Source organism: Apteryx mantelli, chromosome 20 (genome assembly GCF_036417845.1).
Source record: "Apteryx mantelli isolate bAptMan1 chromosome 20, bAptMan1.hap1, whole genome shotgun sequence".
Lineage (NCBI taxonomy): Eukaryota > Metazoa > Chordata > Aves > Apterygiformes > Apterygidae > Apteryx > Apteryx mantelli.
Genome location: NC_089997.1, coordinates 15,633,317 through 15,648,454, shown reverse-complemented (window position 1 = coordinate 15,648,454; position 15,138 = coordinate 15,633,317). Strand labels below are relative to the sequence as shown.

General features: G+C 58.0%; 1 protein-coding gene across 1 annotated transcript in view; it reads right to left on the bottom strand.

The window, feature by feature from the left end:
• LOC136993811 (antigen WC1.1-like) overlaps positions 1-12,803 on the bottom strand; it is a gene marked incomplete at its 5' end in the record, with an annotated part of 107,793 nt that extends 94,990 nt beyond the window's left edge. Inside the window, 2 exons of the mRNA XM_067308757.1 lie at positions 11,748-12,062; positions 12,497-12,803. Of these exons, the coding sequence (XP_067164858.1) occupies positions 11,748-12,062; positions 12,497-12,803 (622 nt within the window). The remainder of the gene's footprint in view (positions 1-11,747; positions 12,063-12,496) is intronic.
• Positions 12,804-15,138: the final 2,335 nt, after the last annotated feature.

Here is a 15,138-nt window from a genome sequence, read left to right as displayed (position 1 = left end):
GGCCCATGTCCATGTGTGTGAGTGTAGTGACATTTCTGCAGCTGAGCAGAGAGATCCCTGCGCCAGATGTTGGGGAGAGTGTGTCCTTCATGTGAGGGCTGAGCCCAGCCCCTCATGTCCCTGTGGGGAAGGGCAGGGCCTGACACAGCCCCAGGACTGGCTGAGCGGGTGCTAACCCCATGGTGGAGGGGCCATGGGGCTGAGCAGAGCCAGCACCACTTGTCTCCAGCCAGACTGTGGGAAGCCTATGGGAGAAGGGTATTTGCAGAGCAAGACCCCCATGGAGGTGACTAATGCACATGGGCGCTGCAAACCCAACCCTCTTCCCCATGGGAAACACCCACTCCCACTGGACTCAGGCTTGAGTCCTGCATCTCCCACAGGGAGAGATGGGCCAGGGGCTGGGGAGGGAGGGAGGGGGCTGTCTCAGGGCAGGGGCTGCCAGCAGGGAGGCTCCAGGTCCTGGGGACAGAGGTGATATCTGAGCCCCAGCTCCCCCCAGAGCCCCCAGCATCACCCCTGCCCTGCCCACCGCCCTGGGGCTGTGCTGGTGACACCATGGGTGTCCCTGGCAGAGAGCAGTGCATGTGGGGCCAGAGCCAGGCTGAGCAGGGCTCTGTTCCCGGGAAGGGGCAAGAGGGCAGGGCCGACCCTGATTGGGGCTGGCACAGCCCAGCTCTCCTGCAGCGCAGCCGAGGGCTGGACATGGCACCAAGCGCCAGCTGAGCCCTGCGTTCCTCGCGGCTGCGCAAGTCTCAGAGCCCAGGGCTCATGCAGGGCCCCTGCCCAGCCCTGAGGGGAGAGCGGCTGGTCTGGGTGCAGCAAGGGGAAGGAGCAGGATCCGGCCCTTGCTCGTACTGCGCTATCGTCCTGAGGTGTAAATCTCGGTCTTTGCCAAAGCTTGGTGTGGGCAGAGCTCCAGGGCAGAAGAGGCTGGTTAGGGGCACCTGGCACAGGATGAGGTCCCTGCAGAGAGGGTGCTCCAGCACGGAGGTGTCTGCCCCAGAGCAAGAGCCCCTCTGCGCCCCAGTGTCCCCCTGCCTTGGCATATGCAGCGCTGCTGGGGCTGAGCCCTGAGGCTAGTGGGACAGAGATGTCTGAGAGCCCTTGCTGAGCAGTGCTGGTACTTTCCCCTCACGCCTACACTGGGGGTCCAGGCTCCTCTCGCGATCCCTTCCCAGCTCTGCACACACGGCCCAGCCATCCTGCAAGGTCCCCAGAACCAGGGCTCTGTCCTGGAGAGGAGCCAAGACATCCCCAGCCCTGGGACATGCTGCTGCCCATGGAGGGTCAGTGCAGGTCCTGGGGCTGGAGGAGCTCCCAGCACAACACGGGGAAACGCTGCCATGGGAGAGGGTGCTGGTGACAGCCGCTGGCTCCCTCCTCTCCTCGAGGGCAGGATCCTGCTGTTTGCAGCACTACCGAGCTGTGGCTGTTCTCAGCAGGGAGCCCGGCTTTGCCCTGCTCCGGCTGGGGGAATGGAGGGGGCTCACACAGCCCCACTGCCGGGCTGAGGCTTGGCTGCTGGGGCAGAGGAGAGCTGCCCCTCCTGGGCCCCAGAGCTGAAACCCTCCTGTGAAGCAGAGCCAGTGCTGGGCAGCACTGGGGACGTTATCCTCTGCCTCCCCGAGAGAGGAACCAGACCCTGGGCAGAGACATCTGATTTTGTCTCCCGGCCTGATGGTGCCTGTTGTGGGGGAGAGGCGAGCTGTGCTGGGGCAGCTGGGCAGGGAGAGCTGATGGCAGTGGCGTGGTCCCATGCTTTCCTGTGCCTGCCAAGGCTGAAATCAGTAAATGAGTGGAGGATGGATGCATAAGTGGTGGGGTGGGGGGATGAGAAAAGGAAGGAAAGAGAAAAATGCAAGGCAAAAAGTAGGGAACAGGAAAGGAAATGAGCCAGGGTGAAGGCGGAGTGTGTTTTTGTGCGCTTGGCCTTAGCCCCGCTGCCCACCAGTGTGTGGCACGGGGAATCCATCAGGAAGAGCCAGCGGGGTCCGGAGACTCCCCCCGGCTGGAGGAGGGAGGGCAGTTTGGGTGCCAGATGCTGCACAGCTGTCGAACCCTCCTCCCCACTCAGCTCCTGTGTGAGAAGTTTCTCACCTGTGGGCACTGGGGCGCAGTTGGTTAAAACCCGGCCTAGGACCAGGGATCCTCTCTCAGCTCCCATCGGCAACTGCTTTAGGAGTGGGCATGAAATCTTCTCTCCATGGAAATATGCCCTTGTGAGCATGCTCGGGGTTGGGCCTGTCCCAAGGCCAGGGGCTGAACCGTGACTTTGGGCTGGAGCCTGCGTGTTGAGGTGGTCCCTTCTCCAGCCCACTGCCCTCTCCTTCTTCTGACTCCCACCCTGCTGAAGGAAATGTCCTCTCCTGTCACTGACTGCTCCCGTCCCCTGCGTCTGCACACAGATATTCCCCTGCACACAGATATTCCCCTGCACGGACCCAAACTGGCGCCCCAGGTGAGGCAGCTCCTTCTGCCCTTGCAGCCCATCAGCGAGAGGGCAGAGGGGTGGGGGTGGATGGGAGCAGGAGAGGGGTCCCAGCACTGCCCACAGCCCTGGTGCCTCACAGCCCCTGCCAGGAAGGAGCCAGCTCTGGGCTGTGCCAGGAGTGCTCGGGGGTCCATGAGGACCACGGGAGCCAGGAGCAGCCCCTGGAAATGGGAGACCCTGTGGAGCCAGAGGAGGGGAAATCTCAGGCCCGGGCGCCTCAACAAGCTGCTCTGCACTGTGCATGGGGGCAGCGGAAAGCAGAGCTGCCTCCCAACTGCTGTGGGGAGGTGATCCCCAGGCAATGAGCCCCTCTGGGGCTGGCTGGGGTGTTCAGGGCTCTGCTGTCACCTCCAGGCTCACTGCTGTGGGGCCACAGCCCAGGACCAACCCTGTCACTGCCTCTCGGTGGTGGCATCCTTGCCTGGGACCAGGGTAGTCCAGGCAGAGCCCCTGGGAAAAGAGCAAGCAGGGGCACTCCCGGGGTGAGGAGACTGGACCTCCCTGCCCAGAGGGGCATTACGGGACCCTGCAGAGAGACCCAGTTTGGCTGGAAGCTCTGCGTGTGGTTTGCAGCATGGAAATGTCTCTGCCAGCAGGAATATCCTCCAGCTGGACTGTTCACTATTCCCACACTCCAGGGTCCATGGGCACTTGCAGGCGCACAGCCTGTCTCAGAGCCTGCTGGTCCCGAGATGTGTCCCTTCCCCACTGCTGGTTCTTGGCGCTTCGCCCTCCCCGACACCTGGGGAGGGAAGCACCAGCTCTGGATCAAACTCCCAAATGGTTTTAATAAGAACAAATACCAATGCATGGCATAGAAGTAGACGAATAAAAATAGACAAAATGCCCAGCTCTTTCTGCTACCAGTGGGAGAAGGGAGACTGGTCTCTGGCACTCACGGCTCTCCCAGCTGCACAGACCTCTCTTCTGTCTCAGGTGCACCCAACCGCATGGCAGGGGTGGGCTCTCCTGGCCCTGGGCTCAGGGACCTTTGGGCACCAGGGTCCAGTCTCTCAGTCTTGGTGTCCTCATGGGGATGTGTCAGAGTTGCCTCTTCAGCATCATCGTACCCCGTGTCTGCAGGGAGCAGGGATGGGGCATCTCTCTTGGCTCCTGGGGCCCCATCACTTCTCCAGGAACGCAGGCTCCCCTCTGGAAGCAGCAAGGCCGGTGCATTGCAGTTGGCCCCATGCACGTGCCCCTCCTGGGCTGTAAATCCCCTTCCTCTCCCTCCTCTTACTGTGCCGAGATATCGGCCCCTTATCCCACCCCACTTTCCATAGCAGGAAAACTCCTGGCGCAGGTTCCCTCCCTGTCCCGGGAGGTCGGGCTCTCAGTATGCAGTGACTCACTGGGCACTGGGGACGGCACCCCAGGAGCCGGCAGCACTGCACTTCCCCCTCACCTCTCTGAGCCTCCACAGGCCTGTTTCCCTCCTTCGCTTCCCTGGGCACTTCCCAGTCTCGCTGCCCAGGAACAACATCCTCCCCGGGGTCAGAGACTTCTCTGGCATCATCATAGCCGTCTGCTGGGTCACCTCTGGGCAGGACAGGGACATCTGAAAGGAGAGGGGAGCTGGTGGCAATGAGAAGAGCCCTCCTGCAGAGCGGAGGAAGGAAGGACGTGCAGGAATGAGGGGCTGAGACACTGGTGTTGGCAGGGCCACAGGAGACTCAGCATCCGTCCCACCTCCCCCGGGGTTGTGGGAGCGTGCATATCACAGAATCACAGAATCACAGAATCACTGAGGTTGGAAGGGACCTCTGGAGATCATCTAGTCCAACCCCCCTGCTCAAGCAGGGTCACCTAGAGCACATTGCACAGGATTGCATCCAGGCGCATTTTGAATATCTCCAGAGAAGGAGACTCCACCACCTCTCGGGGCAACCTCTTCCAGTGCTCTGTCACCCTCACAGTGAAAAAGTTTTTCCTCATGTTAAGATGGAAGTGTCTGTGTTTCAGTTTGTGCCCATTGCCTCGCGTCCTGTCGCTCGTCACCACTGAAAAGAGTCTGGCCCCATCCTCTCGACACCCTCCCTTCAGATACTTGTACACATTGATAAGATCTCCTCTCAGCCTTCTCTTCTCCAAGCTAAACAGGCCCAGCTCTCTCAGCCTTTCCTCATAAGAGAGATGCTCCAGTCCCCTAAAAGCTTTGGAGAATGCGGGCATCGATCCCGCTGCCTCTCACATGCTAAGCAAGTGCTCTACCACTTGAGCTAATTCCCCAATACATTTTCAAAAGTAAGAATAGCTCTGGGTGGCTGACTTCTGTTTGCCTCATCAGGATCTGATTCTCAGTCTTTTCATGTTCATTGCTGATTTCTTTCATTTTCATCCTTAAAGATACTGAAAATAATCTACTGTTTTTGATCTGCACACAAAATCAATCTATTTTATGATTTTTTCTAATTAATTTGCTAGAAAATGGATATATGTAATATGGATATACACCTACACAACAAGATATATGCTTCAGATGAATGAGTATATATAAAACAAAAATATAAACACATGCAGATCAGCAGTCAATATAATATGTCAATTTTATGACACTCCATAAGACTTCATAGTTATTTTCCTTTACTATATACATAGAAACATATCACAGAATCACAGAATCACAGAATCACTGAGGTTGGAAGGGACCTCTGGAGATCATCTAGTCCAACCCCCCTGCTCAAGCAGGGTCACCTAGAGCACATTGCACAGGATTGCATCCAGGCGCGTTTTGAATATCTCCAGAGAAGGAGACTCCACCACCTCTCGGGGCAACCTCTTCCAGTGCTCTGTCACCCTCACAGTGAAAAAGTTTTTCCTCATGTTAAGATGGAAGTGTCTGTGTTTCAGTTTGTGCCCATTGCCTCGCGTCCTGTCGCTCGTCACCACTGAAAAGAGTCTGGCCCCATCCTCTCGACACCCTCCCTTCAGATACTTGTACACATTGATAAGATCTCCTCTCAGCCTTCTCTTCTCCAAGCTAAACAGGCCCAGCTCTCTCAGCCTTTCCTCATAAGAGAGATGCTCCAGTCCCCTAATCATCTTTGTGGCCCTTCGCTGGACTTGCTCCAGTAGTGCCACATCCCTCTTGTACTGGGGAGCCCAGAACTGGACACAGTACTCTAGATGTGGCCTCACCAGGGCTGAGTAGAGGGGGAGAATCACCTCCCTCGACCTGCTGGCAACACTCTTTCTGATGCAGCCCAGGATACCATTGGCCTTCTTGGCCACAAGGGCACATTGCTGCCTCATACTTAACTTGGTGTCCACCAGCACTCCCAGGTCCTTCTCAGCAGAGCTGCTTTCCAGCAGGTCAACCCCCAACCTGTACTGGTGCATGGGGTTATTCCTCCCCAGGTGCAGGACCCTGCACTTCCCTTTGTTGAATTTCATGAGGTTCCTCTCTGCCCACCTCTCCAGCCTGTCCAAGTCTCTTTGAATGGCAGCACAGCCCTCTGGCGTATCGGCCACTCCTCCCAGTTTTGTATCGTCAGCAAACTTGCTGAGGGTGCACTCTGTGCCTTCATCCAGGTCATTGATGAAGAAGTTGAACAAGACTGGACCCAGGACTGACCCCTGGGGGACACCGCTAGCTACAGGCCTCCAACTAGACTCTGTGCCACTGAGCACAACTCTCTGAGCTCTGCCATTCAGCCAGTTCTCAATCCACCTCACTGTCCACTCATCTAACCCACACTTCCTGAGCTTGTCTATGAGGATGCTATGGGAGACAGTGTCAAAAGCCTTGCTGAAGTCTAGGTAGACAACATCCACTGCTCTCCCCTCATCTACCCAGCCAGTCATTCCATCATAGAAGGCTATCAGATTGGTTAGGCATGATTTCCCCTTGGTGAAGCCATGCTGACTACTCCTGATCACCTTCTTTTCCTCCACATGCGTGGAGATGGCTTCCAGGATGAGCTGCTCCATCACCTTTCCAGGGATGGAGGTGAGGCTGACTGGCCTGTAGTTCCCTGGGTCCTCCTTCTTGCCCTTTTTAAAGACTGGGGTGACATTGGCTTTCTTCCAGTCCTCGGGCACCTCTCCTGTTCTCCATGACCTTTCAAAGATGATGGAGAGTGGCTTAGCAATAATGTCCGCCAGCTCCCTCAGCACTCGTGGGTGCATCCCATCAGGGCCCATGGATTTGTGGGTGTCAAGTTTGCTTAAATGATCTCTAACCCACTCCTCCTCCACCAAGGGAAAGTCTTCCTCTCTCCAGACTTTCTCTCTTGCCACCAGGGTCTGGGGTTCCTGAGGGCTGGCCTGACCAGTAAAGACTGAAGCAAAGAAGGCATTCAGTAACTCTGCCTTCTCTGCATCCTTCGTCACCAGGACACCCACCCCATTCAGCAAAGGGCCCACATTTTCCCTAGTCTTCCTCTTGCTGCTGATGTATTTGAAGAAGCCCTTCTTGTTGTCCTTGACATCTCTAGCCAGATTTAATTCCAAACGGGCCTTAGCCTTCCTCGTCGCATCCCTGCATACTCTGACAACATTCCTATATTCATCCCAAGTGGCCTGTCCCCCTTTCCACTTTCTGTAGACTTCCTTCTTCTGGTTGAGTTTTGCCAGGAGCTCCTTGCTCATCCATGCAGGTCTCCTACCTCCTTTGCTTGACTTCCTACTCAAAGGGATGCACCGCTCTTGAGCCTGGAGGAGGTGATGTTTGAATATTAACCAACTCTCTTGAACACTCCTTCCTTCCAGGGCCCTCACCCATGGGATTCCTCCAAGTAGGTCCCTGAAGAGGCCAAAGTTTGCTCTCCTGAAGTCCAGGGTTGCGATCCTACTTGGTGCCCTGCTGCCTCCTCGCAGGATCCTGAACTCCACCATCTCATGGTCACTGCAGCCAAGGCAGCCCCCAACCTTCACATCTTCCACCAGTCCTTCTTTGTTTGTTAGTACGAGGTCCAGCAGCACACCTCTCCTTGTTGGCTCCTCCACCACCTGGGTCAAGAAGTTGTCACCAATGCTCTGCAGGAATCTCCAGGACTGTTTGTGCCTAGCTGTGTTGTCTTTCCAGCAGATATCGGGGTGGTTGAAGTCCCCCATGAGAACCAGGGCCTGGGATCGTGAGGCTACTTCCAGCTGTCTGTAGAAGGCCTCATCAACTTCCTCATCCTGATCAGGTGGCCTGTAGTAAACACCCACAACAGTGTCACCTCTATTAGCCTGCCCTTTGATCCTTACCCATAAGCTCTCGACTCGCTCTTCATCCACCCCTAGGCACAGCTCAATACATTCCAGTTGCTCTCTCACATAAAGAGCAACTCCACCACCTCGCTTTCCTGGCCTGTCTTTCCTAAAAAGCACGTAGCCATCCATGACAGCACTCCAGTCATGCGAGCTATCCCACCATGTCTCCGTAATGGCAATGAGATCATGGCCCTGCGACCGCACAGATATCTCTAGTTCTTCCTGTTTGTTCCCCAAGCTGCGTGCATTGGTGTACAGGCATTTCAGGGAGGTGATCGAGCATGCAGGTTTCCCAGGAGGGGTGCAAGAGGATCCTCCATAGCCACATCCCATGCGCACTTCCCTGGCTGCATTCACCTGCTGGAGGCAGCGGGGATCCCTCTCACCCAGCTGCAGGGACAGCAGTGCTGGGATCGGCACCGGATCTGGCTATGGAGACTCCCTGTGTGCTCAGGGAGACGTCAATGCCTCAGGGTGAGCTTGGGGCCTGCCGGAGGCAGGGACAGGTTGAGCCCGGGAAGTCCCCCTGTGACCCCCCAGGGCACAGGGCTGCAGACACCCAGCTCAGATGGGCACGTGCGACCCTCACATGCTCTGCATGGCTCTGGAGTCATTCCTGATGGTGATTCCTCCCCACCCTGATGGTGACACTCAGTGACAACACTGTTGGTCACACAGCTACAGGGAGGAGAGACCAACCCTTCCTCTGCCTCACCCTCCATTACCTGGTGCTGACCCAGGACCGTCCTCCTCCTCGCTGTCCCCAGGCTCGGGCTGCAGCTTGGTCAGGGACCCCTCCAAAGAGGAGCCTGGCGAGAGGAGCAGCGGGTGTTATTGGGGTGAGCCCTGCTGACCCTGCTCATGGCCAGCACTGCTGGGGACGGGGACCCACACAGCAGGAACTGCGCAGGGAGGAGGGCTTGGGGCTTGTCCTGCTCCCATGGGACAAACCCCATCTCAAAGGGCCTTTCGGAGCTGCCCTGGGACAGCCCCTTCCCTCACCCACCAGGTACAACCCTGGACAGGCAGCCCAGCAGGCAGGGAGGAGCTGTGCCCCAGGCTGGGATGGGCAGAGCTGGTGGGGAGGAAGCTCCTCACTGGGCTGCTCTCCCCACAGATCCCGTGGCCCAGCACTGTGGGGACCACTGGTCTGGGGGCTGCCAAGGTCCTGTCCTGGGTCAGGGCTGGGGGAAAGGGCCCTGCAGACATGCTCCCTCCAAAGCGGACCCACACCGACCTGAGCGACCGAACATCGCCTGCTTCTCCCATGTCAAGCTGTAGTCGATCTCCTGGTACACGGCCTCAGAGAAGGGCTCCAGAGACCTCCTGGAGCCTGGCGACAGAGGCAGGGTCGGCACAGGGACGTGGAGACAGGAGACCAGACCCCGATGTGGTCACCCAGCCCTTCCCCCCAGACCAGACCAGCACTGACCCCACAGCCCAGCCCCACTGCTCTGGCCAGGCACCACTGCCACGTCCCCAGTGACAGCAACGTCCCTGTGGAGATGGTCTGGGACAACGTCACCCTCACCCTGTCCCTTCAGAGACAGCCCCATGCCCCTTTTGGCCCCGAGTCTGGTCCGTGGAGCAGCTCCCACAGCTCCTCTCCCTGGGGAGCTCCCTGCTCTCTGCCAGATGGGTCCATAACACGGCCCTGCCCTGCCATGGGTGGGCAGGGCTGGGCAGAGAGAGCAGCCTGGGGACCAGACACCCGCACTGAGAGACCCCCTGCCCTGGGCTCCTCCTGGCATCGCTCCTGCCCCACAGCCTCCCCTCCAGCACTGCCCAGAGCACAGCCAGCAGCATCCTCAGATGTCTCCTGCTGCTCCCGTCTCCCCCGGCCTCTTGCTGCCATTTCTCTCCTCGTCCATCACCATCTCCTCCTGCATCTGGACTCTCTCCTCCCCTGGTTGCTGGTGTCCCACAGCCTAACAGTGGAGGGGCAGGGAATAGGGCAGGAGGCAGCACCCCCACCCCAGCTCCATCTGTGCCCCTCACAGACACCCCACAGCACCCATGGGGCTGCCAAGAGGCATCGCCCACCCTGGGACCGATGGGGAAGGACCCACCTCTGCGCTGAGCCCTGGCACTTCGCACTTGTCCCACCAGGAGGGCCAGCAGCAGGCAGAGCAGGGCCCCCAGGATGATGCAGATGATGACAGGCACCGAGATTCTCCCGCTGTCCCTTGCACGGCCCTGGGTGAGATCTGCATGGGCAGGGACATGGACGAGGCAGCCCCTGGCCTGGGGGAGGTGGGGGTCCAGGGACATCCTAGTCCTGACCCCCCCCACACACATGGCAGCAGGGGGTGGGGGCACAGGGTTGGGTCACAGGGCAGTTCCCACCCTGCTGGCTGAATCACAACCCTCCCCAAAGACACCCGCTCCCACCCCAGGGCTTCCTCTCCAGGGCTTCACACCCCAGCACAGAGCCCCTTCCCTTGGGCTGCAGGTCACAACCTGGCCCCAGAGAGATCAACCTCAGGGAGGAGGGGAGGTTACCTGCTCGGGGGGGTGACGTTGTTGTCCTCGGTGCAGCTGCAGAGCAGAGAGAGAGATAGAGGTGCGTGTGTGTGTGTGTGTGTGTGCATGCGCACGGACATCCCCTTAAAGTCCCATCTGAACTGTCCTTCTCTGGGTCCCCATGACAGGCCCAGGGTCCTCTGCTCTGGGCCATAGGGAGGACAGCACCAGCAGATCAGGGGATGCACTTACAGGGTTTGCAGGAGTCCCATGGGCAGAAGCCTGAGGACACCCAGCCCCACAACAGCTGCTCCCCACCTGACACCAGACACCTGACCTCCCCAGGGACATCCTTGCTCTGAGGAGCTCTGGGGCCTTGTGAGGACACAGCTGGGGAAACATGTCCTGGAACAAGGGAATGAAGCACTGCTACTCACCGGAGCAATTCACAGCAGCATCTTCCTTGTGCTGGCAGGCACCGCTGTCCCCAGGCTGGGTGCAGCAGTCCCAGAGAGATCGCTCCGTCCCTCTGCACTCCACCCGCTCCAGCCAGATGGGACCTGTCCCCTTCCCAAATGCAGCCTTCCGCAGGGCAGACACAGCAGGGCCACAGCCCAGCTGCCTGCAGGCGACCTCAGCATCCTTCATGTCCCAGGAGTCATCGCACACCGTCCCCCAGGAGCCACGGTGCCAAACCTCCACTCTGCCTGAGCACCCGTCCTCTCCTCCCACAGCACGAATCTTCTCCATCTCTGGAAAACGCAGAACCCCCCATGTCACTGGGGCAGCTGGGAGAGCCTGGCCAAGTGAGAAGGGCACATGGAGGAGCAGCTACCTGTGCAGCTTGTAGAGTTGGGGCATTCGGCCACCGGGGCTGGAGTGGCTTCTGGTCGTCTCCCTGAAGAAGGAAATGCTGCGGTGAAGGGGCTGCTTCATGGGAGTCATGTGGATGGGAGCAGGACTGACCTGTGCTTGAACCTCCCAGTGCCTCCTTGCTCATGGACACAGCTGGATCCCTGGTAATTCAGGGGAGAACAGCACAGCACTGAAGGCTTACCCCCGTCTGCTCACCCCCAAAAGCTCCCTGGTTAGCAGAGGAGCAGAAGGATGTTCCCAGAGGGGAGGCTTCTCTGAGCTCTACTGCCAGCAGTGCCCTGCACGCTGCCTGTTTCCTACATAACCCTCAGCCACCAGGACTGGTTTCACTCTCCCCCTTCCCGTTCCCTCAGCAAAACACAGCCATGAGCAGGATGCTCTGCATGGACTTCCCAAGCTAAAAGGTGGTTGTCTGGGCCCTCTCTATGGGCTACAGAGAGCAACAGGTACCTCCAAGAGGTGTCCAAGGGGAGCTGGAGGAGACCCTGCCTGGAGGTGCCTCTGCCCCTCCTTGGGCTACGCAGGGAACTCAGGACAGCTATTGCTGATGGACACGTGTCACTCTGAGAGATGAAGTCTTGTTTGTGTCACTGACAGCACAGTGGTCCAAAATGGAACGTAAAAGCCACTCCAAGCTCTTTCTCTGCATTGCACCTCGCTGAACAGGGAGCAGGACCTGCTGTGAGCCTTTGTGCCCAGGTGGCTCCAGCCTTACCACTGCAGGTGATGTGAGTCTCTTCTCGTTGGTCATCACATGACTGCAGCTTCCAGGAAGCAGAGGGACACTGCCAAAAGGAGCTGTTCATCTTCCCACACTGAACACGATCCAGCCATGTGGAGCCAGATATCCTGCCATATGGCAGGTCTGTTTCAAGGAACCCTTCATCTCCACAGCCCAGCTCTTTGCACACCAGGGACATGGTGTCAGGAGTCACTGAGTTGGAGCAAACACTCCCCCACGTCCCATTGTAGAAAACCTGCAGGTGCCCAGAGCAGCCGTCGCTCTTCTCCAGCCTCAGGGCTGTGAACTCTGGAAGGAAAGGCACAAAGTGGGGGGAACAAGCTGGTCCTGGGCTGAGGAGAAGGAAACCTGAAGCATCCCTGAAAATCCCCCAGGTTATTCTATGGCATCCATGGCAGGAAGGCTTACTGCAAGGAGCAGGATCTCTTCTGGACACCCCAGGGCTCAGACAGGCAGAGGGCACTGCCAGCAAGTCACTGTTTCACCAAGGGAGCAGAGAGAAGTCCCCAACGTGCAGCACTACCCTCCCCTCTAAGCCCTGGGCACATCTGTGCTCTCCCTATAACCCTGACTAGCTCCAGTGAGGACTGTGCACGGATGTCCCCAGGATGGGGGCAGGAAGGGGGCTCAGGGCAGCCAGGGGCAGGCTCGGCCATGCCCTGCTCTCCCTGCATCCCTGTCTTCCTGGGCAGCAGGCTCCCACCACTGCTCCCCACACAGACCTGAGCAGACGACTCCTGCGTCCTCTTTGTGCCTGCAGTCGTGCTGCCCCCAGGCCTCGGCAGGGCAGTCCCAGAGAGCAGCTTCACCCCCGGAGCAGTTCACCTCGTCCAGCCAGATCTTCCCAGAGCCTTTCCCGGAATGAGCAGAGCCGGGCGCCTCCATGGCTACCCCACAGCCCAGCTGGCGGCAAACAACGGTGGCGTCGGACAGGTCCCAGGAGTCGTCGCAGACGGTCCCCCAGGTGCCCTCGTAGTAGATCTCCACTCTCCCGGCACAGCGCCCTGCCCCGTTCACCAGCCGGACCCGCCGGCTCCCTGCAGCCGGGAGAAACCCCAGCTGTCAGGGGCTCCCGGCCCTGGGGAGCACAGTGTGTTGGGGACTGTCAGTGACTCACCTGAGCAAACCACTCCCACATCCTCCGCAATTCCTTCCAGCACTGCCTCAGGCAGGGAGATGTTGCAGAGGGTCAGGCGAGTCTCCTTCCCTGCACACTGGACCCTTCTCAGCCCCACGGGGCCCGTCCCTCGCTCAGGCTTCGGCGGGTTGTAGGCTCGCTCTGCCTCTCCGCACTGGAGCTGCCGGCACACCACGCTGGCATCGTTCACATCCCACTGGTCATCCAGGACTCTGACCCACGTCCCGTGCAGCAGCATCTCCACTCACCTGTCACAGCGGCTCCCTCCGCCCACCAGCCACAGGGATTCAGAGGGTTCTGTTCGGAGACAGGCAAAATACCCTGGACCCTCTGTGACACCGGGGAGCCCTGCACCCTGCCATGTGTCTCCCATTTCTGATGCCCTGGGACACCCAGGGACTCACCCATCTGTAGCCAGCTCACAGTGAGGAACTTGAGGATGGAAGTTTTCCAAGTTTTTTTTTTTTCTTTTTTCCTCCAGTCACTAAACCTTGCTGACTACAAATGTCATTTCTCAGGAAGGGACAGGGATGGGCCAGCATGGGAGGTGAGGGCAAATCCCAGAGCCACCAGATATATCCTTAATGATGAATGTGGAGCAGCTTCAGCAGGAGGAAGCAGTGGCCTGTGCAACGGCCTGGGTGATGGACAGGATGAGCACAAGCCTTGCTCCATCTCCATGCTGGGACTGACCCCTGCTGAGACACCCAGGGGAGAGCCCACACGTCTCTACCCCTCTGCATCCCTAGGAATTGGGGATGTGGAGCTTGTGTCCTGGGCAGGAAGCAGAAGCACGAGGGCCTTTCTTACAAAACAGGATGAGTTTGGGGTTCATACTGACAAGAAGCAAGGGCAAATCCCAGCCCCGCTCTGCAGCTCGGCCTCAGGGATTGCTCCTGCTGGACGCGCCCACAGCAGCCCCTGCAGGCGGTGGGATCAGGGTCTGCAGGGCTCTCTGTGGTCTGGGACGGGGCTGTGTGCTGCAGGAGGGAGCGGAGGGTCCTTCACAGCTGCACTGAGTGGAGCTGTGTCCCACAGCCCCGTCTTGTGCCTGTGCTGCAGGAGGGGAGTGGAGGAGCCCAGGCCTGGCGGTGGTCTCCAGGGCCTGAACCAGCTGCCCCAGGGAGGCAGAGACCTGAGCAGGCAAAGCCCTTTGAATCCCTCCATGGGAAGCCAGGGTTTCTCCAGGGAGAACATTCAGTTTGTCATTGCCATGGGCTCCCAGTTTTGGGTTGCCGTGTCACACACAAGGGGCAAGTTTAGTTAATCCTCCATTTTCCCTGAACTCACCTGAGCAATAAACGCCAGCATCATTGTCATGTGAACATGAGGAGGCCCCCAGGGCAGTCACAGGGCACTGTCCCAAATGGGATTCGGTCCCCTCACAGTGGAAGGTGTCTCTCCAGACAGGGCCGGTTCCTCTCCCAAAATGCCCTCCTCCAGGAACAGATTCAGCAAATCCACAGTTGAGGTGATGACAGAGAACGTGGGCATCGGAGATGTCCCAGTGAGAGTCACAGAGGGTTCCCCAGGTCCCCAGCACCTGGATCTCCACCCGCCCCGAACACCTGCTGCCATTCACCAGCCTGAATCCTGTGTACTCTGGGGAAAGAGGAGGAAAAGTGAAGATGGCGTTAAGAAAATTTCCACTATACTCTAGTTCTGCAGAGAAAGAACATGCAAGGTCAGGGTGCCTTCCAAGCAGAACATCTTCTCTGACCTTGCCTTAGCCCTGGTTTAAGTACAAAGTTGAAGATCTGCAAAGAAGCCACTTTAATCCAGCCAGCAGTACAACAGTTGTTCAACGGTAACACCAGAAGAGGTGCAAATCAGCTAATGAATAATTATAAGATAGACCATATAAGGCTGGCACAGAACTACCTCATACTGTAGCATGGGAAGGGGATTGGTAGACCTAAGAATCATGGATAGATCTGGTTGGTTATGTAAACTAAAGTACTGAATATGTAACAACTTACTATCACTTAAAAGTTGTAACAAAAAGCTGCTCGGGTCCCTTCCTGTGCTCCCAGCCAAGAGGCACCTTATTGCTAGCAATAGAACTTTAAAAACTTTGAAATCTGACTCCTGCTGCTCATTATCGGTGCCCGTGAATGAACAAATGAGAACAGATAATTTTAACAATGGCTTTGTGCTCTTGCACCCTCAGGTGTTGAAGGAGACGCCAAAGGGATAGCAGCCCTTTCTGCTCCTTCCACGTCATTT